The sequence below is a fragment of the Silurus meridionalis genome, chromosome 17 (genome assembly GCF_014805685.1).
Source record: "Silurus meridionalis isolate SWU-2019-XX chromosome 17, ASM1480568v1, whole genome shotgun sequence".
Classification (NCBI taxonomy): domain Eukaryota; kingdom Metazoa; phylum Chordata; class Actinopteri; order Siluriformes; family Siluridae; genus Silurus; species Silurus meridionalis.
Window position 1 is genome coordinate 7,013,605 of NC_060900.1, and position 25,863 is coordinate 7,039,467.

The window sequence follows — 25,863 nt, forward strand, 5'->3', positions numbered from 1 at the left end:
TCTGGTCCACTGAGCTGCCTTTAGCAAAGTAATTTAACTAAACGCTTGCATGTGCTTTTGCAACTGAGGATCTGCTACAGAAGCTGCACTGGTCAATGTTTGAACTAATAGAGCAGCTTTTGTTCTGCTCTTCTAGATCTTGATTTGGTCTGCTGAAACACATTGTTTTTTATGCTTCAATCCTTTGCCAATGTTCGAATGTATTAATTACTAAAATGTTCATTAACAAAAAATTCTCTCTCCAATAGCTTTTTTGCATTGATTCATACATTGATCTAGCTGAATGCAAATCAAAATTAATTTCTCTAGACATAAAAAAGTAGTAAAAGACATATGCAATGGCTGTGACAATGATGTAACAAAAATCGAGCAAAAGTCATGGCGCATGGGACCAATCAGAGAAGCTGAAGTTCTTCAAAATAAACAGCTTAACAAAGCCGGCCATCATGATCCCTGACCTCACAGAAGGTAACCCCTGAGAAACACTGCCCCTCATTCCTTTTCTCTTTCATCACGCCCCCATCCATCGTCATCACTCAGTGACTTTTCATCTGAAAGCACTTCCTCTTGTGATCGGCACTGCAGGCCGAAGCTGTGAGGTCACGACTTTTCCCGGTCGGCTCCGTTCGCCAAGCTCCAACATAAAGCGGACTTTGAACTCACTGTAGATTTAGCCTAATCATTTAGAATAACATGTATTCACACTAGAAACAGAGTATGACAGCATAAACATAAACCCGGACCCCCAGCACACAGAACTAGACCACAGAACTAGTCTCACTTTAACGCTCACAAGTCCATTAAACACCCCTTACTTCTTTCTTCCTAAAACTAACAGGATCGGTTGTAGCTGGTGGAGGCATCAGGCAACTAGAACTAAAAATAACTGCAGCAAAGAGTGTACAAAATGAACATCATATGTAACTAGACATCATTAACCATACTGGTCTTTTGCATAATAGACTATAAAAAAAAAAATACGACCAGCACTGATCAAGATCATCTCAGAAACTTGGAATATTAATCGTACTATTGGTACCGAATGGTGATGGTAACGAAAGTGAGTACACCCTATATAATAACAGCTGTTCGTCGTGTAACCATGCAAAGCCACATATCCTACTCATCATGTTCATGTTTTTGTCTGCTTGACAGGACATGCTTTATAGGCCAGTTAGCAAACCGCACTAGACTCACTGTGGTAAGATTAGAAGAAAGGATGCTCTCACTCACCAGGCGCCCACTCTTCCCACACAGACTGGCATACTTCAGCCATGTCCTCATGTCCTCATGGGGATTGATGACCAGAGAACGTACCATCAGGATCCGTTGCCAGTCCTCTACTATTCGCTGGCAGCCCTGCAGACAACACAAAAGATTATTTCCATTACTGAAAATCTAACAGGATTTTAAATTGGTATAATTTACCTATCTATAATTCATATATATCTATATAGCTATAGGATAGTGTATAATCTATATATGAAAAAAACATTCAGGAAGAGGTTTAATTTATTGTTTAGATACTTAAACGAGATATACTTATGACTGTAAAAGGCTTTAATTAGTGGAAAGGGAAAGAGTTCCCACAATCTCGACTTTCCAATCAATCAATTTTAAGAACCTTAGTTACACCAGATGGACAGTTTTGGACACCTGACCAAGATTCGTATGTGCGTTATAAACATCCTATTCCACATCTGTTTCCATTCGCTCTTACAATCACCTCCACTCTTCTGGGAAGATGTTCCACTAGATTTTGGAGTGTGGTTGTATAGATATGTGCTCATTCAGTCACAAAGCTTTTACTAAAGTCACGACCTGACGTGGGGTGAAAAGACCCGGCATGCAGTCTGAGCGTCAGTTCATCCCAAAGGTGTTCAATAGGGTTGAGATTAGAGTGCTATAGACACTTAGGATCTTCTGCTCCAATCCATGTGAACCATATCTTAAAAGGAGCTTGCTTTGTGCTTTATAGGCGCATTGTCATGCTGGAACAGGTTTGAGTCCTCTAGTTCAAGTAAAGGGTAAATCTATATCTACCACATCCATAGACTTTCCTATACAATTCAACAATGCAATGAAAGCTCTTCATTAAGCTCTTCATGGAGCTGTCTTTGTAAAATGGTTATGCCGGGACAGGTCTGGGGGTCTCTCAGTTCAATTGAAACACATCCTACACAATTGTGTGCCTCCAACAGTTTGGCCGAAAAAGTCAGGTACCCCAATGCTTTTGTCCATATTGTATATTTGCTCTTCATAATGTATTTATCCATTCTAGCAAAAAAAGCGCTGCAGGGGAGAAAGCATTCATGCATCTCCAAGTCGTAACTCAAAAAGTGCCATGTCTCTACTAGACGCTGGGATTTAAGTTGCCTGTAAATCAATACCATTAATATTCGACTGGCCCTCAGCTAACACATTCTTCATGGTCGGAATTTTTCTCTCCAGAACATCTCTCTTTACCTAAAATGTCGATGGCTGCAATCTTTCTGGTTATACTGCAAAGATATTTCTTCTCTAAACCACCGGACAAAAATACAGATGAATGTGTAAACAATAGACATGAGTGTGCAGGTGATCAACGAAACAGACAAAATTTTAATTTATAGATATTTTTCTACAGTACAGGACAGTAGTCGTTGATACAGGAATGGAGAAGATATACAATTTTGAATGTCTTCAAAAGGTGTAAATCAGGTCCACTGTGTTGCCTACAAATAAAGGATGAATTAGTCACATGGGTTCTGTGGGTATATTCCTGCTGTTTCTTTCAAATAAGCTCATCTTGTATTATGCGAATGGTGCTTTACTGCATCGCGGTACAGTTCTCCGACGTTGACATGTCTCTACAAGTCAACCGTGCACCGAGTGAAAGTTCAGTGTAAAAATAACAAACTCCACCACACTCTGTGGAAATAACCTGCAGGTATATACAGATGTGATGACACCCAAAATAGACAATATAGATGAACATAAAAAGGAAAACAGATGGCTAAAATGCCCTATCCTGACTTTCCAAGTTGGATCTACATCTTTGAAGAAGAAAAAAAAAACACCACACTGTTATTAAGTTTTACACCGTGTCGCTGTTCGATTCTCAATTGCGTTTGGCCATTAGGTGTAAAACCATTTTCCGCAACAACGGATCGGAACGGAGACTGTTTTCGTTTCATTAAAATGCAAAATGGACAGTCAGCAAGATTCCACCACGGGAAAGTCCTCGAGACGAAATGATAGTTTTCCAACCTGGGTCTCACATGACAAGTTGAGTTTTTGTGTTATTCGTTCGAACAGAGATCAGAAAGGCTATAAACAAATTTCTAATTATTAAATTGCAGACAAAATAAAACGAGATTTGCACCACACTGCACCATTCCTAAAACACTCTGAGCAGACGAAATGCAGACAATGCGACGAGCACAGGTGTAACGTCCAGTGTAACGAGGACTACCTGCAATCTCTCCCACCACGTCTCCCTGATGATTTCCCTCCTCTCAGGAACCAGTTTGTACTGGATCACCTCCTCCAGTTCTGACAGCATCTGACATGACACCATGGCCTAAGAGGAAGAAAGGACATGGTAAATGCATAATTGCAACATTTTATAATTTTATTAAACGTTTCACCTTTTAAATGTACGTGCCTGAAGCATCACTAAAGAGTTTGTGAGGAATTCGATGCTTATCTGCACCCTGCTAGACATTAAGAGTTCTACACACTCGGGTTTCCATGTGCGAGAAGGATGTAACCCATTAATCTCAACAAAAAAAGCGCAAACCGCCCCCAAAAAACACCGAAATCATAGTCATCATGGCCCACCACAGCAGACGATCATCTACAGAACACTGAATTATTAGAGAATTGGCTTTCCCAAAGGCAAACAGGTTCAACAAAAAAAATTCAGACTGTGTGTTTTGGATAGATCAAATCCCCAAATTGCAGACAGTTTGACTTACTCTCATTAGAACAATGAGGTATATACAAATAAACATGCCCAACTCATCAAGTCCCACATCTGCATAAGATAAAACTCCTATGACGTTCTTCCACCCGTGGAAATTTATGGCCATTGTTATATAAACCACATCAGACTTATGTTTGGAGGAAAAATAGATTTCAATTGCTGACATGCAAGAAAACAGGGATGGTATAAACACACAGACTAGTAACAGGCACAGATTCGGTTTGATCTAAGAGATCTTACCTAAGACTGCACCTTCGATTTTCGAAGGAAACGAAAAAGAAATAATAATGCAAATCATTCCCAATGCACATCACTGGTGCGAGTCAATGCTGCTGCTGCTCGTGTGGAGCTCATGTGCAATGTTAAATAAGGTTGGGCTCTTCACAAGAGGCCTGAAAAAAAAACAACAATGGGTGAAGCCTCACCCCATATGCTCTGCTGTAGCTCTCTCCAGCCATGGCGGTCAACTCGGCGTCAAGCAGGTCTCTGGCCTTGTCGATGCACTGAAGCACAAAAAAAAACAACACAAATTAATTCATACATATTCTGGGGTGGTGTTTAGTAAGTAATGCATTGCAGGCTAATAATTCAACGTCCATCCTCCAGTTGTTCGACGTCTTTTGTCTCGTCACCCAATTCCACATTAGAAATAATAAAACACTTGGCGTGTCGTAGGTGCTGCTATAAGTCCAGCTGATCCACTCACTTTCCCCCCCACATGGCACCAAAAGAGAGAGCAGCTAGATAGGTCATTATGACTATTTTCCGATTTCGTCACAAAACATAAGAGATGTTCGAAAACCCTGCCAATTCTAGCACCTACAGCAGCAAGGGTGGATTTAACATTTCACCTTCATGTGGCAAAAACAGCCTAGACGTCTTTACAAGAAATACCTATAATGAGAACACCAAACGTTATAGTCATTATCAAACAAAAAAAAACTGCCAGACATGTTAGCAGCAAAACAGGCAAAACGAAAATGGGCACGCCTGAATGTGTAGCAGCTACAGAAAAGTCCGCTGCCACTACAAGGTTTACAGGCGTCTGGTCAACACCTGCATTCCCCATGCGGTAATTAACCCATCCGGAGAAACTGACGGGAAAGAGCGGGAGAAACACCAAATAAAAGGAGAGCACAAGATAAAGAAAGAGGCTTTCTCGAGTTATGGGTGTGAGCTGCCATTTTGGCATCCTGACTGGCAATTATGGCTCAGCCTGATTAAATGTCAGTGAACAGAACACACACAGTGTGTGTGTGTGTGTGTGTGTGTGTGTGTGTACACACGTCCGTGTGCGTGAGTAGGAAAAAGAACCGAGCTTACTCTAGGAGCTTATCTAAAGCCATAGATGGCTGCTGCAGATCAACCCTGAATGGTCGTTTATTTGGGTTACCTGGAATAGGAGATTAAGTCGGGCGTAGAGAAACAGTTATCTATAATACTCCCACCGCTCTGAACCAATTAACAGGTGAGGACATCCGAGCTGTGGTTTTACTCACGCACAACATGGCCATTAAATCTGGGCAACCTTTGAAAGCTAACACAGCTGATGGCAAACGTTAGTCTTACTACGACGACATGTCTTAATTCAGTCGCTTATGGTTATTATATTTTCCTTATTTCTCCGCTTCTTTCTTTCTGACCGCAAAAATGGTGCCCATGGAGGATTACCGACTATCAGGAAAGGCAGTTTGGAGACCCCTAAAATACTCCAGTGTGATCACATCTGGATCCAGTTGGGGTTTCTGACAGGAATAGGTCATTCTATGGAAGGCTGTCTGTCTTTTCAGCTGAAAAATGGTGAGAGCTGCGGTCTGTCTTCGATTAGGAATATGAGAGAACGGAGGAGGACGTATAAAGCGAGAAGACAGGATCATGGTTGCAGGATGACCTTTGGGATGCCTCCTCAGACTGGAATGCTGCTGATCGTGCTGTTGAACACCTGTGGGGATGCACACTTAACTTCTTTTCTTCTAGAGAATTTCGCACTTAGCAAACACACACTCGTTGCTTTTAACCGCTTTCTATTTTTATAGAACTGTTTTGCACACTTTATTAACACTGATGCTGGATGTAACACAGTTTCTAGCATGTCGACACTCGGTTATTCTGTACCAAACAACCGCAACAACATTTTCCCATCCATTAACTGTTCAGCTAAAGTGAACTGATCTGCTTACTGTAGCCACTGATTCTGTTCTCACTAGAACCCAATGTGGTTTTCAGCTTCTGCACCGTAAAGCTCACTTTGTTTTGAGATGCTTTTCTGCGAAAAAATACTTCAACCTGCCCATCTGGCATCAACAAACCATGCCAAGGTCAAAGTCACGACCCATTCCCATCCCCCCCCCGTCTTTTTTTTCTTTCTTTTTTTTCTTTTCCCCTTTCTTTTTTGAGTTAACGCATTCAACTAATGCCACAGGATTTGTTGATTTGTTAATTGCATGAAGGTACAGGGGTACAGGGGGTTATAGGTTAATAGCGGTCACCCACTTGTTGGGCCAATGAGAAGAGATCCTGGTGCAAAGCAAGCACGGCTCTGTAAAAGGCACCGTCATGGGTGTCTCGGGGGATCATACAGGTGTACTCCTCCATACTGTCCCAGTGCTCTTTAATACACAAAAACATATAAATTGTTACACACAATTACACCCCCTTACAAGCAATAAACCATAAATTATCATAATTATCATATTATCATATCATTGGTTCCTTCTGCAAATGTATTCATTTTACTCACTAGTTGCATAATTAAGCAGCTGGTACTGATTCTTTTTAACCAACTAAAAAAAAGTAGATTTAAAATGCAAATAAGCGAGTGATACAATCATCTGCCATAATTCAAATGCTAATTCGAATATGAATAAATGCTTAGGACAACAAATTGTTCAAATACAAAATCCAGGTTAGGAACATCAGTAGACTTTTCTGGAATAACAAAAAAGTGAAGTGTGCATTTTAGGGGTGACCGCAAATAGTGAAAGACTCCATGCTTCGATAGTAGGATCCTGACTACCAATCTCACAGTCGAATCTTCACAGAGGTGCTCTGAAACAAGGACCGTGCCATTTTGTTTATATGGGGGTGCTCAAGGTCTGATTTCTCATAGAACTACTGGTTTTCTCCCAATATGTTTATATACAGACTGTTATAAGGTGGTAAATAAAAAAGTGAAAAGAAAGAAGCTTTTAATAAATATTTTTAATGTGCGTGAATAAATCCAACCCCCCGTGACAGATTTAAATTCACTTTCCATGATCCGTGATCGACACAGGAGCATCTTCGTGGCGTGGATTTAAATATTTAATGATGTCTGGGAGATTCTAAAAAGGTATATTCTGTTCTAATTTCATTCTGTAAAACTGATTTTTGATTGCTTTTTGATGCATCGATGTTGCAGGCCAGTTAGCCGATTTCATTTCATTTGCCGACATGTGAAACGCAAATCCTGTCTGCGGTGAGGCCTTTCTGCAGTGATGTATTTGTTATTTTTAGGTTTTTTGATCCAAAATGTTTTCATACATTTTCTTCTATAACTTTGTGGGATGATCTGTACATCGTGACTTAATGAGGAATTGTTTTATGAACACCTGGTGTCGTCTTCTAGCCAACATCCCCTCAATACACACACATTATTCATTATATCAGTCGACTATCAGACAAGACTTGACAATTCTTATTCGACTATGTAAATCCTTAGTTCGTTTTTATTTACCCAGGCCCCAGGCTGCAGCAGCTGCCATGCGTGCCATCTTTGCCTGGGTCTCCTCGCTAACCAGAGTCCATTCTTCACAACACTGCTGGTGTAGCTGACCCCTGATAGAGAGAGACCAAGAGAGACCATTAGGTAAGGCACAGATACCTCTACAGTGTCTACAATTAGAATTAGCATTTTATGAAAAATCCAGGTTTGATCTGAAGTAGCACAGCTGTACAAGGGAACACACCAACAATAAGGGGTTATTATTATTTTGTTTTTCATTCAAGAACACTTGAATTCTTCATCCAGCACTGAGCAATTGACCAGCTGCTGGAAGACAATCCACCAAAGAGACAGAAGAGACAGGGAAGGTCAATGTTCGTCTGTGTTGTATCAAAAAGTCTTTCACAACGAAGTCAATGACCTTCATCGAATTGTGCTAGTACGGCCTGAGATACCGGAAAACATCATGACATCATATTAAATCCAGGACGCATAAAGCTGTGAATCAAATAGGCCCTCTGAGGCCTGAGCTTAGTATGGGCTCTTTAAGCACAATGTCTAAAGGATCTGGGAATGTCTTCGGAAACTGTTTTAGTCAAACAGAGTGGGGGCTGCTGGGGGTTTATTACACAGGGAGGGCCCCAAGATTAGCAGTATGTGTCGGTACTCAGACAGCTTTTAGAGGCAAGGGTGAAATAAACGCTTTCCCAGCTGACAGGAGGACTTACTGCATGTGCTATAATAACATTAGGAGCTTGTTATATGTCTGTCTGTCTTATACAGGAGAACAAAAAGAGAAGCTAGGTTACCATTTTGTAAATGACAGTCACTCATGAGAACGAAACTGTGCTGCAATATAGTAATAAACTATCCTAGTGCTTGTGTTGCCAAATCTATAATAATGATCCAAAAATCACCATTTCGGAAATGAGCGCGTGTTGAATCAAAACCACAAAAAACGTGCGGCATGACCTTCACAATTTGACTGACGTGGAGCATTTTAAAAGTAATACTGGAAAACAAATTACCAAATCATATCATCTCCTCAGGTAGCTGTCTAATGTGTACTCATTCTATATACCTCATACTCATCTGTACTCATTTGGAATACCAGCCTGTGTCAGGTTTCTCAGAATGATTCTACAGCCACTGCGCACAAGAAAATAGCATCCAGGCTTATGACTCCACCTTACACAGTGTCCTGCTAGCCTTCACAGCAAACGTGCACTGTTCCTGTTACAGGAAATGCTCGGCATTTTCCCTTCTTCATGCCCAGTGGCTCTGTCAGATTCCATCAGAAATATTAGGGACTCGGTAAGCACAGGCAAAAAAACGTGGCCAGTAAAAGCTCGGGTTCACATCCTTCTCCTGGGAATATTAAATTCCCGTTTCTATTTATCTGATGCCATTTCTAATAGCAGCAATCAAATGGGGTTTGACCGCAATCAAACGAAAGGGAACAAAAGTGTACCTTTCAACACAAGAAACTCATTGCGAAAAGAATTCTCACCATTCTCCAAGTGCCTCTAAACAGCGCATGCGGCCCAGAATAAGCTCCGGGTCGCCTTTGTTCATGTCGATCTTCTTATCATAAGCCACCAGAGCATCTTCCCACTCGTGCAGTTTCTCATACCAGGTGGCCTGAATCTCCTATAAAAGAGGGAAAATTTTAAAGAGTTACATACATACAACTGTTGACTACAATTTTAATACTTGTTTTATGATTTATTTAGATAATTTAGTTCAGATTTATAAAAAATAAATAAATACTAGCATTCATTGAATGAATGAAATCACTGATTTGAGAAGGATCCATTTATCTACCAGACTTTAGGGTAAAACATATTTACTGAGCATAACAAAAAAATGATGAATTATGAGGTGTAGAAAATAATTTTGTGACTATAAAAAAAAATACATAAGTACTAATGCTCCTGTCTCATTCTGAGCCCTCATCAGCAACTTAACGTAGCAGATCCATTAATGCGTAAATCAAACTGAAGTCTGGTTCTCTTGGAAGTTTCTCAAAGAACAGCAAATGAACCCTCACTGGGAGGTCTTCAGTTTGAAAGCATCAGGCCTGCCATTTTGAGTTTTGTGATGGTGTCAATAGGGCAATCCAGACAAAACAAATGCATGCAGCCACAAACAACAGTTTAAAAAAACACACACACGTACTGGTTTTGGTCATCAATTTTATGGCCATTAGATTAGTGTTGCAGTAGAAACAAAATATTTAAAAGGTCTTTTCCCTAGAAAACTACACAGGATTAAATACAACTTTAACCTTGAAGAAATTTAGTGCTCTGCATTAAATACGATTAAGAAATACATGAAGACATTTCTTATATATTACTGAGTGTAAAAAATCAATAAAAATTTAATTCAGCACACTGGTGTTGCACAATGTATTCATTTTTATAACATTAGATAAGAGTTTTTCTGTAGCACTAATTTGCAGATTTAGGATTGGAACATCTGCTCGGAGCAAACTAAAAAATTAAAGATGGCAAAAAAACTTGGTTATATTTGTGCGCTTCCCTTTTTTAAAACTTTATAATCAGGCAAATGTTCTAATTTTGTACATTGTTATGTTATAATTTTTACTTAATTATCAAGCAACTTTTAACTTTTTGTACACAGTCTGGGTTTTTTTTTTTTTTTTAGGTCAAAGTACCCCTACTACTCTAAACCTGCTATAGGAATGAAATTAAACCATACGAGATCACAACCCCATAAAACAACCTACATGTCAGTCTTTACAATTGTCAGTCTACACATTTCCAACTATAACATTTCATTCTCGTACTCTCAGGAAACCAGCCTGATGTAAAAATCTCTGTTTATGCACCTTGCTTAAGTCTGAAAATTGCAAAGAAAAGTAAACATATGGCATGATGGGGTCTCCAGCTAGCTGTTCATCATGAAAATGTCCGCTTCAATATTTTACAGAAAGTCACAACTGGGGCTTTGGATCAAACATTCAAGCTTAGCTGTCACATTCTTCTAGCCAATCCCATTTTCCTCCTACTCCTCAACAGACAGTCTGTTCTCGATAAAAAAAAATAACAAAGATGGATCGAGCTGCCAAGACGACAAATGGGAAAAAGAGATTCCCTCTGAAAATGTGAAGCATGTTATTAAAACCGATTAACTATTCTTTGATCGCGGTTCGTGTCGTACACTATCATTTTTGGACGTCCTTGCGCATTTTACATTCTATGCACGTTTAATCATGGCGCCTCTGCCTTAAAGGACGAGACGCAATCAAGACGAATCGCGTAATTGTATCTTGGAACAATTAGGTACAATCAAGTCTAACAAAAAGAGCCTGTCCACTAGATTATGTAACAGATGTGGAAAAGCATCTGCAGTCTTCCTAGAAACATCCTTGTTTATGGATGCAATTTCTTATCTGGACTGTGTCCCTACGGTCAGCATGAGATACTTAAGACAGGATTTAGAATCCCATGCTCCAGCTTCAAGGTTACAGCTGAAGAACCAGATGAAGGAATTAAATCAATCTTGGTAATGATGTATTTCTTGTCCAAATCTCTCAATACTTTTTAGCAAGTATATTTATTTGCACATAGTAGCAACCCTGTTCATGACTACAGTCAGGAAAGTCTATTTAATAGGACCTGGGTTGAAATGTTTTGCTCCGCTGTTGCTCGGCAATTCGGACACATGATGAAGAAACATCTGATGCTTCACTATACTGGGAAACCTTCTTGCAGTGTTTATATACAATTTATATATAGGTGTGAATGAAAGTAGAGAGCTGCTCACCAATTCTCCAAAATGTTTCATTGCATATTCTAGGACTCCTGACGCAGCCTCTGGTTGCTGTAGCTTGTTGTTGATGCTGAAAAAAAAAAAAAAAAAAAGAAACACCACAAGTATTTTAGCACAAGCCAAGTCTGGGAACTTGTTTGGGGGAAAAAAAAAACGTCTGAGGAGTTGCTTTGTGTGATGGATAGTAGCTGAGGTCATCCATAGACAACTATCAAAACATAAGGTATGGTATTGGTATGGTAGGGAAGGTATGAGTTCCTGATAGCGCTTCTAATGTGTGAGTGATTGCGTTAAATGCTAATCTAAAGGGCAAAAAAAAAAAAAGACACTAGGAAACCAGGGAACTCCAGGCCTGCAGATAGAGGAAACTGTGTTTATGCATGCATTACAGTAGTACTGAGTGGGAGTGACCGACTAATTATACCAAGGTGGAGAATTTGAGTCTGTTATTAATAATAATATGCACAAGCACAAAACTAGGAGGGACGCACCCATACATTCTTAACTGGCTTAAATACCAATCTTTTAAAGACGACTGTATATCCATCAATCTTTGTAACAAACTTTTACATGCATTGCTTAAAGCCATGTTTCCATTTGTCACTTGTCAAATCGGACATAAAGTCAATGTTTTTAATCTCCGCTGGAACTAAGAATTTTCCCTCCAGTCTTCCTGTACAAGATATGAGAATGTGAAAATCGTGCCTGCCAGGTTTATTGGAATAAAGGAACCATCGTCTGCTTTTCTTGTCATGTCTGTGATCCTTCTAATGCCTATTTGAAGTCGCTCCATCTGGAACTACTCAGGTGTAATGTAAGTCTGTACTTTTCCTCATTTGCAAACACCGTACTTGCCAGCACTTCTGTCAAATTGTAGTATTTAACGAGTCTGAAAGTTAGATCAGAACGCAGGAGATGCTTGCGAAGCGCTCGTGGTTGAAACCTTTCGGATGGCCCGAAAAACTTCAGAAATTCTTTAAGAACTTTAATTGCAAGGTTTTTCATTCAGCCATAAGTCACAAGAGACAGAAGTGTCCTCTAAATGAATAAACATAACGTACATAAAGAAGAGGTGAGAAATTTGCCTGTACGAGGCACGGTATTAAAATGGAAAAGAACTCATGTGGTTTGGTGAGGCCAAGGCAATTAAGAGTTTTCTACAGTTGGGAGAAGTAAAACTCTATTATTCGAATGTCACAGGAAAATTTTCAACATATCAACGATCACATGTTTAATCAACTTGTGTGAAGCATCTGACAAGTCTGCCACACTTGTAATGCAAAACACATCAATATAAACCAGCCTGGAATGGCTGAGTTCTGCTAGACTAATCAGAACCCGAACACTTAACGGCCCGTTGTATAATAATTTGATCATTTCTCAACCGTCAATGTTCAAGTTTGTTAAATGAAAACAATTGCCTGGTCTGTTTCCAAATTTCGGCTGCCAAGTTTCGGTGAAGCTGTACACACTGTAGCCTCAGATCCCTGCTCTTGGCTGACAGGCGTGCAACCTGATAAAGCCTTCTACTGTTGGAGCTCATCAAGGTTTTGCCTTTCTTCTCACCACAGTTGTAAAGAGTGTTTCTTTGAGTTACCATAGACTTCCTGTCTAGCCACTCTCCTCTGATGACTATTATAAAGAAGGTGTTTTTGCTATTTGATGTGTATTTGTTTTTCTTAGCCATTCGGCATAAACCCTTGAGACTGTTCTGTATGAAAAAAAAATTCAAACCAGCCTGTCTGGCAAGAACAGCTATGGCACATCACATTTTCTTTCTTCAAACCCCAGTCTGATGTTTAATGTGTGCAATAACTGAAGTTCTCCACCTGCACCTGCCTGATTTTACGCACTGACCTACTGCCAAAAGACTCCCTGATTGGATAAATGCATAAATGTGGAGGTATATTAGTATACATTAGTGCTAAGAACATGTAATTACAATCTACTTCATAGTTTGGGCAGGTATAAAAAAAGAAAATCCAACGTCTTTGTATAGACATATAGAAAATGAAAGCAATTGAATGATATGTTCAGAAAAAAAACACTGAGTTTCTTGATAAATCAGGTCCAGGCATGCAATGGGGCTTTAAAAGTCCTAAACAAAGAGCTAGTGTGCTGCTTCAGCAAATATTCCATCCGTAGTGATATAGGCCCTCTGCGTTTAGAAAGGATTTGTTTACTGGTTCCCGCAGATTCCCACCATAAAACCAAACCATGACGTGCCAATGAGGTGCACATGGCCGGTGATATATGCAGCAAACCTGCATAGGATATTACGTCTCTTATTCTTAGAGCATGGGGCCTCCTTCCTGCTTTTGACCTCAGGGCAACAATGGTGACGTGCTTCCAATGAACCGTCTCTGCTGTAGTCAGACAGACAAGCATGCGACTTTAAAGGGGCAAGCTGATACCTTGAGAGGTGAAATAACTGGACAGGAGAAGAATTAATTGGCTAGGGAAAGAAAATACTGTTTGTCTTTTAAAAAGAACTTAATTTGTTCATTTATTTCAACTGGTAAATCAATTTCAGTGTACGAGTGAACTGCTTTATGTCTTAGAATCCAGGGCAGGCTTGAACATCTTGACCCGCAACATTTTCAGGAAGGGTGCAAGCAGGGACCAGCAACACCACACAAATTAGATGAAGATTTTCAGTGATGAACTTCATGGGCAGCACTAAAATAAAAAGCTTTCCCCATGGCTATGATTTTCTTCCAATTCCCAAAACAAGAATCAAATCCATATGAAGAAGAATCTCAGCTGTCTGCATTATCAGTCTAATACATGTAATTAGGCTAAAGCCAATAACATAGGAGCGCTTTACACACTAATGGCCTTTAAAGTCAGTGCTAGCATGTGTACCAATTTAACTATTAAGATAATGTAATGGTTAAACAGCTACAATTGACTAAGTGAAGACAGATAGGGACGGAAAAACACCCTGCTGAGAATAGCCTCTGGATTTGTGTTCCTTCGGTGCAGGAAGCTGACTCTGTGCCTGTTTTGACTCCGTAAAAAGACTTGTTACCTACATAATTTTGCTATGCAGTCATAGCTTCCCTCGAAGATTAGTCAATCAAACACAGTAATACTGACTTGCTGATGCAGGTATGTCCAATAATCCCTTTTTTTCCAATTAAGGACACTTAGGCTATACAATAAATGTCCTTTATTTTTTTGGTCTTTGGTACAAAAGGAATTCCTTTATGCCCAACATTCCATAACCATTTTGGGGGGAAAATGGGAGAAAAAACAATTCAGGAAAAGCTTGATTGCAATAATTTCCTAGAAATGCTGGAGATTTTAAAGAGAAGAATTACTTTTATTCATTTTTTTTCTTATTTTCCCTGTAATTCCAACTTTGATTAGTTATGCAGACATAAAACACGAGAACTAAGGAAATATTAAAATGCTGTTTAGTTGACATTGGGCAACACCCCCAACCACCCACCCACCAACCCACCCACTCTAAGCTCAGGTGCCAAGAACAGAACAACAAATGAATGTTAGTTTAAGCGTAACAAGAAAAACTGAGTTACTGTTGGGCCTGTAGGAAGCCAAATTGTCACGAGTAGATTAATGGTAGAATTTGTTCAGCACGTAGACTGGATAATATTCCGATTCTGGTGATCAACAGTAAGAAATCTAAATTGTACATAACAGAATATAAACCCACAAAAGAGGACCAAAGAATCCTGAAAAAATCTAAAAGAAAAAAAAAGGGATGAAATGATATCAAGGCATGCTCAATGCAACAAGCATGGGCTGATTCAAGTAATTGAGAAATTGCTGACGCACAACAATTCTCTCGAGTTTACACACAGGCGTGAAAAAACAAACAAACATCCAATTCTGAAATGCCTTGTTGAGTCACCAAAGAATAATTGGCAGTTTGAATCATGCTGACAGGAAGTATACAAGAATAAGAAAAATAACCACCGTTTCCAACCATGGTGAGCAGAAATGCATCTCAGAATACACAACATGTTGAACCTTGAGGGCAATGGATTACAACAGCAGAAGACCACATCAGGTTCCACTTCTGAGAAACGTAAACTGAGCCTGTCAACAGTTTAGCCTGGTGGTGGTGATGTAATGGTGTGGGGAACGTCGTCTTGGCACACACTGTACCCCTTCATAACAATTAAGCCCTGTTTTGAAAGGCACAGCCTAGTTTTAGGTATTGTTGCTGACCGTATGCATCCCTTTACGGCCACGCTTTATCTTAGAGTTACTAGATCCACCATTATAGTGTACCATGCCACAAAGCACAAGTCATCTGTACTTCCAGGAACATAATTATGAGTCCAGTGCACTTCTGTAGCCTTCTTAGTGACCATATCTTAATCCATGAGAGCACATTTTAAATGTGGTAGATTACATTTGCGCCAACACGAACTAAAATCTCAAAACAATGTTTCTAACACTTTGTAGAATTCCCATCAACAGCAGCTAAGGCTGGGATTAATATGGTGTTCCTAATAAAAGTGGCCGGTAGGTGTATTTTCGAAGTGCAGAAGAAAACTCAAGGCAACAAGGAAGAGGGTGAAAATGCAACCATATGTTCAATATGGAATAAAGGTTAGGCAAGCAATTCCACGTGCCACCAAAACAAAATCGTATTATCCACCAAATGGAATATATGACTCACCAGTCTTTGGTTCTCATCTCTCTTCCAATTATACACACACAAATTCCATTAAGTTGTTTTCATTTTTTTTGTGCAATCGTTTTCTATTCATGATGAGCTTTTTCTACAGAAGGTTTGGTTTCTGCAGAAGAATTAGTCCTGACACAGTATTGTGGTATACAGCTTTGTGAATCATGAAGGAAATCAGGACCGTGATTTGTAACAACATTCCTAACATCATAACCCTTCCCGATTATGTTTCTGTCATCCGTTTGTTCACTTTCACAGTGATTAATATTTGGTTCTAATAAAGAAATCGTTTTCCCCCTCAAAGACACAGGTGTGCATTGTGAGACACACAAAGCTGCAGGTGTTTTTATTATAAGCTGGCCCTGTGATCAGGAGATTGATGGATGGATGGATGGATGGATGGATGGATGGATTGATGGATGGTTGTTTCTTTAAAAGAATGTTTTTTCCTCATATTTCCAGACTGCCTAGAAAACTATGGTTAAATTCCCATTTAGGCAATCCAAAGGACTACTGGTTTCTACTTGATTCAGCTACACAACAATTTGTATTTGGAAATAGCACCTGTTTGCAATCCTAGCTTAATAACTTAATAGCTTAATATGCTTTCCTGATTTAATACTTGCACATATTGAGCTTCCCTTCAGGTGTTGCTGATCAACAGGGCCTGAAAAGTGTGTAGACCTAAAACAGTTATGAAAACAGGCAAATTCATGCTATCTGATAAGTTTAATATGCTATCTGATAAGTTTAAAAAAAAATAATAAAATAAGAGAGAGAGGGTAAACAGTCATGAAATATATTGATACTACTTAAATCCTGTCAACAGCCTGGTGGAGGAAATATAATGGTGTGGGGAACACTTATATGGCACACATTAAGCCCCTTAATAACATTGAATCAATTTACCTACAATTGAACCATCTTATGACTAATTCCTCACTATCACAAAGCACAAGTACTAAACTGCTGCCTTGAACATGAACTTTTTCAGTCATAAAACCTTTCCAATAAAAGAAAAAAATGTAAGGTCTTGAGCATTCCAAAATATCAGTGTTGATCACAGAGTCCTTAGCCAGCAGACTTCTGCCAATTAGGAGCGAATATGACAGGGTCTACATTACCTCATGCGCTCATTATTACCAACTGACACCTCAAATGATTACAAGTTGATGCAAATGTCATGGAACAACCTACACTGTAGCCCTAAAGGAACAGGCAGTATAATGAGGTAGCCTCGTTATAGTGCTGCATTTTCCCTCTGGGACGGAATTGATTTTTATGCACTGATGACTGCCGAATATTTGTACTGCAGAGTTACTAAACACCATTAATAACACACAGTGCTCACATTACCCCGCAGACCTGTGATAACCCATAACCGTAGTAATAGTAAAAGTAATAGAGCTAAATATCTGCATCAGCAAAAGGTATACATGTTTGGCTTTCTATCAAAAGCTTCTCAACGCCTTTTTGGGGGTTCCAAAGGTAAACGACTAACTGTATGTGAAAAGATTATGGAAATCTAATATTGATTTATTTATTTTTTTACTGTATGTATTTAAACCTTACTCCTTACATACACTGTATACACAAAAGTTTGTGGACACCTGCCTGTGAGATTCGGATGTGCATCACATTCCACACCCAGTCCCCATTTGCTGTTAATAACAACTTTCACTCTTCTGAAAAGATATTCAACTAGTTTTTGGAGAGTGCTTGTGGAGACATACAGATACAAGGGTCTTAGTAAAGTCAGGTATTGATGTAGGAGGCCTGGGGTGCAGTCAGTGTTCCAATTCATCCCAAAGGTGTTCAATAGGGTTGAGGTCAGAGCTTTACAGCAGGCCACTCAAGATCTTCCACTTCAAACCAAGTAAACCATATCCTCATGGAGCTGGCGTTGCTGACAGGGGCATTGTCAGGTTTGTAGATCAGGTTTGGGTCTCCTAGTTCATGTGAAGGGAAAACGTATACAGCACATAATCCTGCACAATTGTGTACCTCCAACGTTTTGCTAACAGTTTTAGGAAGAACCATATATGGTTGGATGTCCATATAGTGTAAATCAGTAATAATTTTAAAGTCAAGTCATTAAATGTAGACTACTACATTTAAATTGGTCAAGCAACAGGGTCATGTTGCACGAGCCTCTATGACCCAAGCCACCAACTGATGGAAAGTCCAGCTGTGAAAACAGTTGCTGCTGAGACAAAATGCAAGCTGAAGAAGAACCTGAACTCATTATGTGTTCATTCAAATTTACTAATGCTGTTAGCAGCACGAATGACGTTAGCGGCACGTAAAACTGCAATAAAGAAATCAACAATACATGAGCTATTGATAAATCATTACCAAAAAAATAAAGTGTCAAACACATTCTTTATTACTGAATGCCACTGAGGTATCTCAGTGCTGGTAATCTCCTTCCTGACTGGTACTGGAAGTAGTTCTTGTCGTTCAACCCTGAAAATTCAACAATGTTCAGAACTCCCACTCACAGATCAACACCAGCTCTGGTATAAACATTATTTTAATTATGCGCAGATACATAGTTCTGGTGTCAAGTGATGGTAGAAAAGATGGAAAAACTCATTTGCACTTTTTAGTATGGAGCAATTCGCTTTTCCACTTGTGTGGGCAAGAGCATAGGTGAAACTTCTTTGTATTGGTATGTACATTTCATTACGATATCCCAACCCCTGGGAACCCTGTATTTTTATTTATTTATTTTTTAAAATGACTGTCATGAAATTTTACTCTTAAAACAATGAATCAATACATGATTCTGATTAATGATTTAAAATCGTTATTTGTGAAGAGCAGTGAAGAACCGCAATGAAAATGTTGGATGTTGCACCTTCGCACATATTAACTGAATTTGCCAGACGGACAGCCATCTGTGTTTATTGTGCCCAAGCCGATTTCTTTAACAGATTATTCGTACAAAGACACGTTTTTCTAAACAATGGAAAATCCACTGTTGGAAGCAACATTTCTATCAGGAGAAAGGCAGAGCAGCTTTGCACTTGAATCAGACAATAATCCCGTCTTTGTGCTTTTCTTTATTTGTGTGGCTTTGTATTACAACTAGCTTCTGGAAGAACCATTCATGAAGTTATTATATTGTACATGGGTTCATCAAACGGCAGGAACGGAACAAGTTGCAAACCATTTAACCAAACGTGTTGTGAAACGTGTTGTGCCACTGAATTAAACAACGTGAACCACGCGGTTCCTTATGTAACCAACCTCCATAAAAAAGGACGGCAAACAGACACAGCCGTTTGATATTCAACAGACTGAATAAAGAGGTATTTTACACAAATCCCTCAATTCCATGGAGACAGCTGTCACACGCTACTCAGGAAACCGCATCAGGGGGAAAAAAAGAGAGAGAGTGAAGTGGCTCAAGAAAGAATTGTCTATTTTTCTCCTCATAGCCAATGCTCGGCACGTTCACTGGATGACCAACAATCTGGGCCTGACCCCAGTCCTTGCCTTTTAATCAGCACCACACGGCGCCTTCTGTGCATATTAAATAAATAATAATAATATAAAAAGAAAGCCTTTGCATGTCCATCACACCAAATTTAAACAATACTATTATCTGGACATTGCAATTTCCATTTTCAGCAGATTTCTTTTTCCTCCACATGCAGTATCTACACACTTTGCTCGAGAGCCGTTCTTTAAACATTGCTACTCAAAAGACATTTTTGAACCACATTATTTATAGCTACTACATAATACTTATAAATTCCCCTTCTCTTTTTTCCCCTCCACTCTAAAACTAGAAACTTGAGAATGAGAAAAAGACCAGGTGATGCTTGTCTTATTTTCAGCTGTCCAGTTTTAGTAAACCTGTGCCTAATGTTCCCTGAGATTCCTGCTCTTGGCTGACAGGAGTGGAAACTGAAATTGTCTTCTGCTGTTGCAGCTCATTTGCCTGAACATGTGACATGTTCTGAGATGCTTTTCTGCTCATCCCAGTTGTAAAGAGTGATTATTTTATGGCACCTCGGATCAATGTAGCCATCCTCGTCTGACTTCAAAAATATGTTGCCTGCAGAACTGCTGCTCGATGGACTTTTCTGGGTTTTTGTTGCATGATTATGAGGATACTATAGAGACAGTATATAGTAAAAGAGTTCCTATTAGAGCATCCAAACTAGTGGTTCTCCGATGAGGATTTTTAGGGCCAGTCACTATCTCTGATTACTGGATGCTGTATCATCTGATACCCATCACCGATTACAAGGGTATGTATTACAATATGTATTAAGTATTAAAATTAAGAGAAGAGGAATTATTTGACTATTTATTGGCAAGCAACATATTATTGGCAGCCGGTGGCTGCTGTAACGTGTAACGCATAGTTTAACGTGAATCCAAGTAGGACTTGAGTGGCTGGAAAACTTCATCTTCCACGATAGACAGCGGCTGACAATGAAGGCAATTATTTTGTCTGATATTTCTGCTGCTTCTTATATTGCTTCTTAATGTACATGCTACAGATTGCTAAAGTATTGCCTTTTTCTCACACACCTTGTAGAACCGTCATACCGGGGATGCCATTTTAGCAGCGCATGAAAATGTCTTTTTCTGCTTTTCTCATTTACAGCAATTATTATTGCACTGAAATTATTACCCATTTTTTGCCATCCGTAATAATTTAAGTGCAATAATAATTGTTAAATGTGCAATAACTTGTAAAACAATCATTGTAGTCTGACTTTTCTGCTCTCTGTTTCACTACTGCTACACATTTCACAAGCTATCAACATCTATACTGAATCAGGCATAACATTATTACATTATAACATTATGACAGATGAAGTGAAAAACACTAATTATCTCTTCATCATGACACCTGTTAGTGGGTGGGATATGATTAGAGAGCAAGTAAACATTTTGTCCTCAAAGTTGATGTGTTAAAAGCAGGAAAAATGGGCGAGCGTAAGGATTTAAGCGAGTTTGACAAGAGCCAGATTGTGATGTCTAGACGACTGGGTCAGAGCCACTCCAAAACTGCAGCTCTTGTGGGCTGTTCCCAGTCTGCAGTGGTCAGTATCTATCAAAAGTGGTCCAAGGAAGGAACAGTGGTGAACCGACGACAGGGTCATGGGCGGCCGAGGCTTATTGATGCACATGGGGAGTGAAGGCTGGTCCGTGTGGTCCGATCCAACAGACGAGCTCCTGTAGCTCAAACTGCTGAGAAGTTAATGTTGTTAATGCTCAAGGCATCAGGACTGTTTTGGCAGCAAAATGGGGATTAACACAGTATTAGGCAGGTGGTCATAAAGATAGGTGTATAAATTGATATTTATATTTTATTTGCATTTCTTATATTTTATTTTACTACAATCTTTACTGTAATTTTACTGTTAGCAACTGCAACCCAATTTCCCAATGAGATCAATAAAGTATTTTGATATACAACCGCATCACTGTAAGACTGTAAAAATAAATTCTATGCATTGAAATACATATTCACGATCCTAACAAATAAACATTATGACATCATTCAGCATCTTTACCATATTAGCCTTTGGGGATGGGGGGGAGACACCCCAAAATTACAGATCTGTCCAGGGTGTCATAACACTGCCGTCCATGTTTACAGTGAAAACACGAGGCTCCCAAGTGACCCAAGTTCCCTGTGGTTGAAAGAAAATCCAACTTGTCTCTAAGCCAGATGGAGACCACACAGCCAAATTGTAGGCCTCTGTTAACGCTGCCTAAATTGCTATCAATAAATGCCAGGCTAGCTTTGGCACCATGACTATTAAACAACCTGACGATCTGCTGGAGATAAAGATCAACCGCAGCTCCTGGACCTCAGCTGCTTAAAGCTGCAGTCGACTCTATCGCCACACTTCACGTGTCATATTTTAGACAGACTGGATATCAAACTGCTCTCCATTTCCACCAGATGTGTAAAGTTTACAAACAAAAACGGACAAACAACGAAGAGACAAATAAAAAGACCGACTGAAACGTGGGCAGCCTGCAACGGAATAAATGAAAGCACAGCCGGTTTCATGTAGGTTTCACGACATGGCGAAAAACATTTTTACTTTAGTTTCTGTCATGGCCTCAGATAAAAGATGGTAAACTCTTTCTTAGCAACCTCAACCAAAATAATGATATTGTTCAGTAATTTTCTATAATCCCAACAGTGGGAGGAGGACACAAATATTAATTCTCTTTCCCCCTAGCTGAACTCATGAATGGTCTGAATAGGGAGCGTTAACTCTGGCCCTCTGTTCACACTCAGACGGTGCTCTGCTTACAGAATATTTGATTCCGTGAGGTATTTTTTTTTAAGGAGACATCTGGCATGAGTTTTTTTCTAACCTGAAACAGTTGTGAACACAAATGCCACAGACTGAAAAGCTATTACATAATCAGATTTTCTAAGGAAATAAATGGATCATTTCAGGAATAAGTGTGCAAGTAGTTGGGGACCTTAATTTACATCACTGTACTTAATAAAATTTGTAAAGATTTCAACAATCTTTTTATAGAAAAACACTGATTAACATTAGTCATGTAGAGGTTTTTAAACTACAATCCTGAAGATTTAAGGCTGAACAGGCCAATATTTTATACACCATTTCTTTAATGTGTTATTTCTTCCCACATTCCAAGAATGTACTTTACTGATGAATTCTGTGTGGCCCAGGGGGCATGGCGGTATTCCAGATCATATCTCTCCACTATTTGCAACTACAGTGTGCCTTGGTAGCTGCATATGATCCTCTGGATGTGGACATGATCTAACTGAATTTACTCAGGATGAGAATAGCATGCAGCAACAGAAATCATGTCTGACTGGTGATGTTTTCATAACTTAATAAGGCACATAAACTAGAGACAACATAGTAAAAAGAAAAAATATATATTATATACCAAAAAAAATTACAGTCAAGATGGTAGTCAATAATACTTCAATAAGTCAGAATACTACTAAACAATCACTCATTCTATGACTAGCCATATATGAAAGATTCCTCCAAAAAAAAAAAAAAAAAAAAGATTCCTTCAACTCAACTCGATTTTCATCCCAGCTGCTTCAAACTGTAGTGAAATGTTCAAGTGGTCCACTTAAAGTCATCGACTTCAGACGGCGCCAACGGCATAACATCATCTGCAAATAATAAAAAACGCTATCTATAGTCCCCCATACTATACATCTCTCCGAATTTGGCAGCATCTTGACTGCCTGTCAATGAAAACTACAAACAGCCATGGAGAAAAAAACAAACCCTTCATAAAGCCCAACTTCCTCCTTCCTTCAGCGGACTTGATGTAACACCAAGAATGCAGGCAACTCAAAGTGCATAAAAATAGAGAATGGATTAAATAATGTAGCACCTAGTAAAGTAACACCTAAATACCCAGAACTCCTTAACTACCAATACAAAAAAAAGATCACTGTTGCCATCTTCTGAACTTTGAAAGGCCACAATCTCAAATTGCCAGTCTAGAGGCACTTCCCCAGATCTTCATTTAACAATATAACCACAATTATATCCAGTTCTTTTAAAATATTCAGTTAAATCTCACAGACCCCTTCATGGGTATTATTCAGAATGTCTCTCATCAAACTTCCCTTGACCTCTGGCCAAAGCTTCTTGCAGCTGCCCTTTATGATTAGAAGTATGTGAATTCAGAAACAATGTCCTTGACCTCATTCAATACAAAGAAGTCCATTTTGGTCATGGGTGATCTAAGCAAAGCTTCTGCAAGATGCCCCTGAGCAACCCAGAAATTCTCTCCTGGGTTGAACAACCATAGCTATCCTATGCAAAAAATCTAGAAAAAAAATAAAATAAATTGTGTTTGTTAATAGTAAATATACTCCTGTGTCTGGATTGCACAGAAATCTAATACAAATCAACCACAATATTTCATATCCATAAGGCAATTATGGCCAATCATTACACCCCTCCTGGTATCACCACCATTCTACTAGGAGCACTATTGCATGTGTACTCTTGACAGCTCTGCTGCAAACTATCCAAGCAGTCTGGATATGGCAAACTGCTATATGGTGCATGAAACATAGTCATTCTAAAACTGAAATGCTGTTATCCTGAGAAGGGTGAGTTTCCCTTCACCTGTCTGAGATCTATCACCTGACGGAGACCCCGCCCTTGATCAAGACAGTGGTTATTTAAGACAGTCCTGTGTCTGGATTTAAGGCAGACTAAATCTGGTCCATAGCTTTTCATCTTGCACACTAATTCATGCTGTTTCTTCAATAGTGAAGTACAATTTCACATTCCTGAATTCATTTTTAACTACAAAAAACAGTTTGTCTATGACTGAACCTTTTATCACTGCTTCCTAACTGCCACCTCACCTTCACCCTACACTTTGTAGGTGGTGCGCCAGCAACATGGCTCAATGTTGCCATTTTGATCTGAGACCAACTGGATTCATAGAGTGGCCCCTGTCACCAGGCACTCATCTGGGGACGTCACTCCCAGGGTTGATCCTGATCCTGGCAGGTTTACACATTCATTTTTGTACCTCCAATTGGGGTCACTAGAGTTCTTTTAGTCATGTGGTCAAGTGTGGAGATATACAGTAGCTCTGTGGTTCACTAAAGCATCTAAGCCCTCGATCCAAGGAGGGACAAACTTATAACTATGACATACTGAGAAAATAACTAGACCAGAAACCACATAAGACACATGTCTGAAGCATACCAGGGGAATAGAGAAAAGGGATTTTGTTACCTGAATAAATAAATAAATAAATAAAAAATCCCCCCCCTATTTCTATGTTTTGAGTGATATTCTAATAATAGCAAAACTTAATTTCTTATTAAATAATTGCATTCTTACAAAGAAAATACAAATCCTAATTATTGAATTAATTTTAATTAATTTAATTTAATTTATATTCATTCTCATCTCAGATGAAAATATTAGTCAATACTGGTTTTTAAAGTTAAAGCAAAAAAACAAAACAAAAAAAAAACTATACCTGGGTTGCAAGTAAGAAACAAAGGACCCAAGAAAAGACAAAAATTGTATACAGATGTAGTGAACAGTGCAGCTTAGTCTTTCTGGACACCAATAATAAAACAGTTGGGTAGGACCTTAAGGTGGGGGGTTTCCTGCCCCAGACACCTTAGCATTCATTTGCCCACATGCACACACACGTCCCTGCTAAGCCGTTCTGCTTCCCTCTTGGGACACTGTGATTTTCCTGCAAGTGAGTTATTAACATTACTATTATTAGCACATCTATCACTCTTTAAGCAGTTTTCTGGAGCCGGCTACTGAGTTCACATCTGTTTTCTTTTGTTGTCTGCACTATATGTGATACATAACAATCAGGAGGTATAGAAAGCAGTGATGTCACTGGAATGTTTAGCACCTAGTTTAGTGTAATTCAAGCCCACCATAAGTCTGTCCCGAAAACAGTAGACTGCCCCAAATATAACGCACAATTATCAGCTCGGGTACATGAGCACTTTTCTTTTTCCTTGTATGTAATGTGGTGTAATTTCAACTTGCGAGAGACAACTGCGATATGAAGAACTGTTTTCTCGTTACTTGCAAGATTCTTTCTATTGATAATAAAGGTGTGTTAAATACAACGTCCATAATAATCTTGAACGTGATCTCCGGGGATCTGGGACAGAATTTTCATTGAGCACGATTTTGTGCTATTTTGGGTGCTCTGAATACTGAATATGGCTAAGAGTCCAAACAA

At 39.2% G+C, this 25,863-nt stretch overlaps 1 protein-coding gene across 4 annotated transcripts in view; it reads right to left on the reverse strand.

The window, feature by feature from the left end:
* Positions 1-25,863, reverse strand: part of mtor (mechanistic target of rapamycin kinase) — an 84,145-nt gene that overhangs the window by 20,111 nt on the left and 38,171 nt on the right. For all 4 annotated transcript variants that reach the window (XM_046870795.1, XM_046870794.1, XM_046870796.1 and 1 more), the window contains exons 29-35: positions 11,460-11,535; positions 9,181-9,320; positions 7,683-7,783; positions 6,461-6,576; positions 4,393-4,470; positions 3,455-3,562; positions 1,234-1,359 (exon numbers count right to left, since the gene is read on the reverse strand). In XM_046870795.1, coding sequence (XP_046726751.1) covers positions 1,234-1,359; positions 3,455-3,562; positions 4,393-4,470; positions 6,461-6,576; positions 7,683-7,783; positions 9,181-9,320; positions 11,460-11,535 — 745 coding nt within the window. The remainder of the gene's footprint in view (positions 1-1,233; positions 1,360-3,454; positions 3,563-4,392; positions 4,471-6,460; positions 6,577-7,682; positions 7,784-9,180; positions 9,321-11,459; positions 11,536-25,863) is intronic.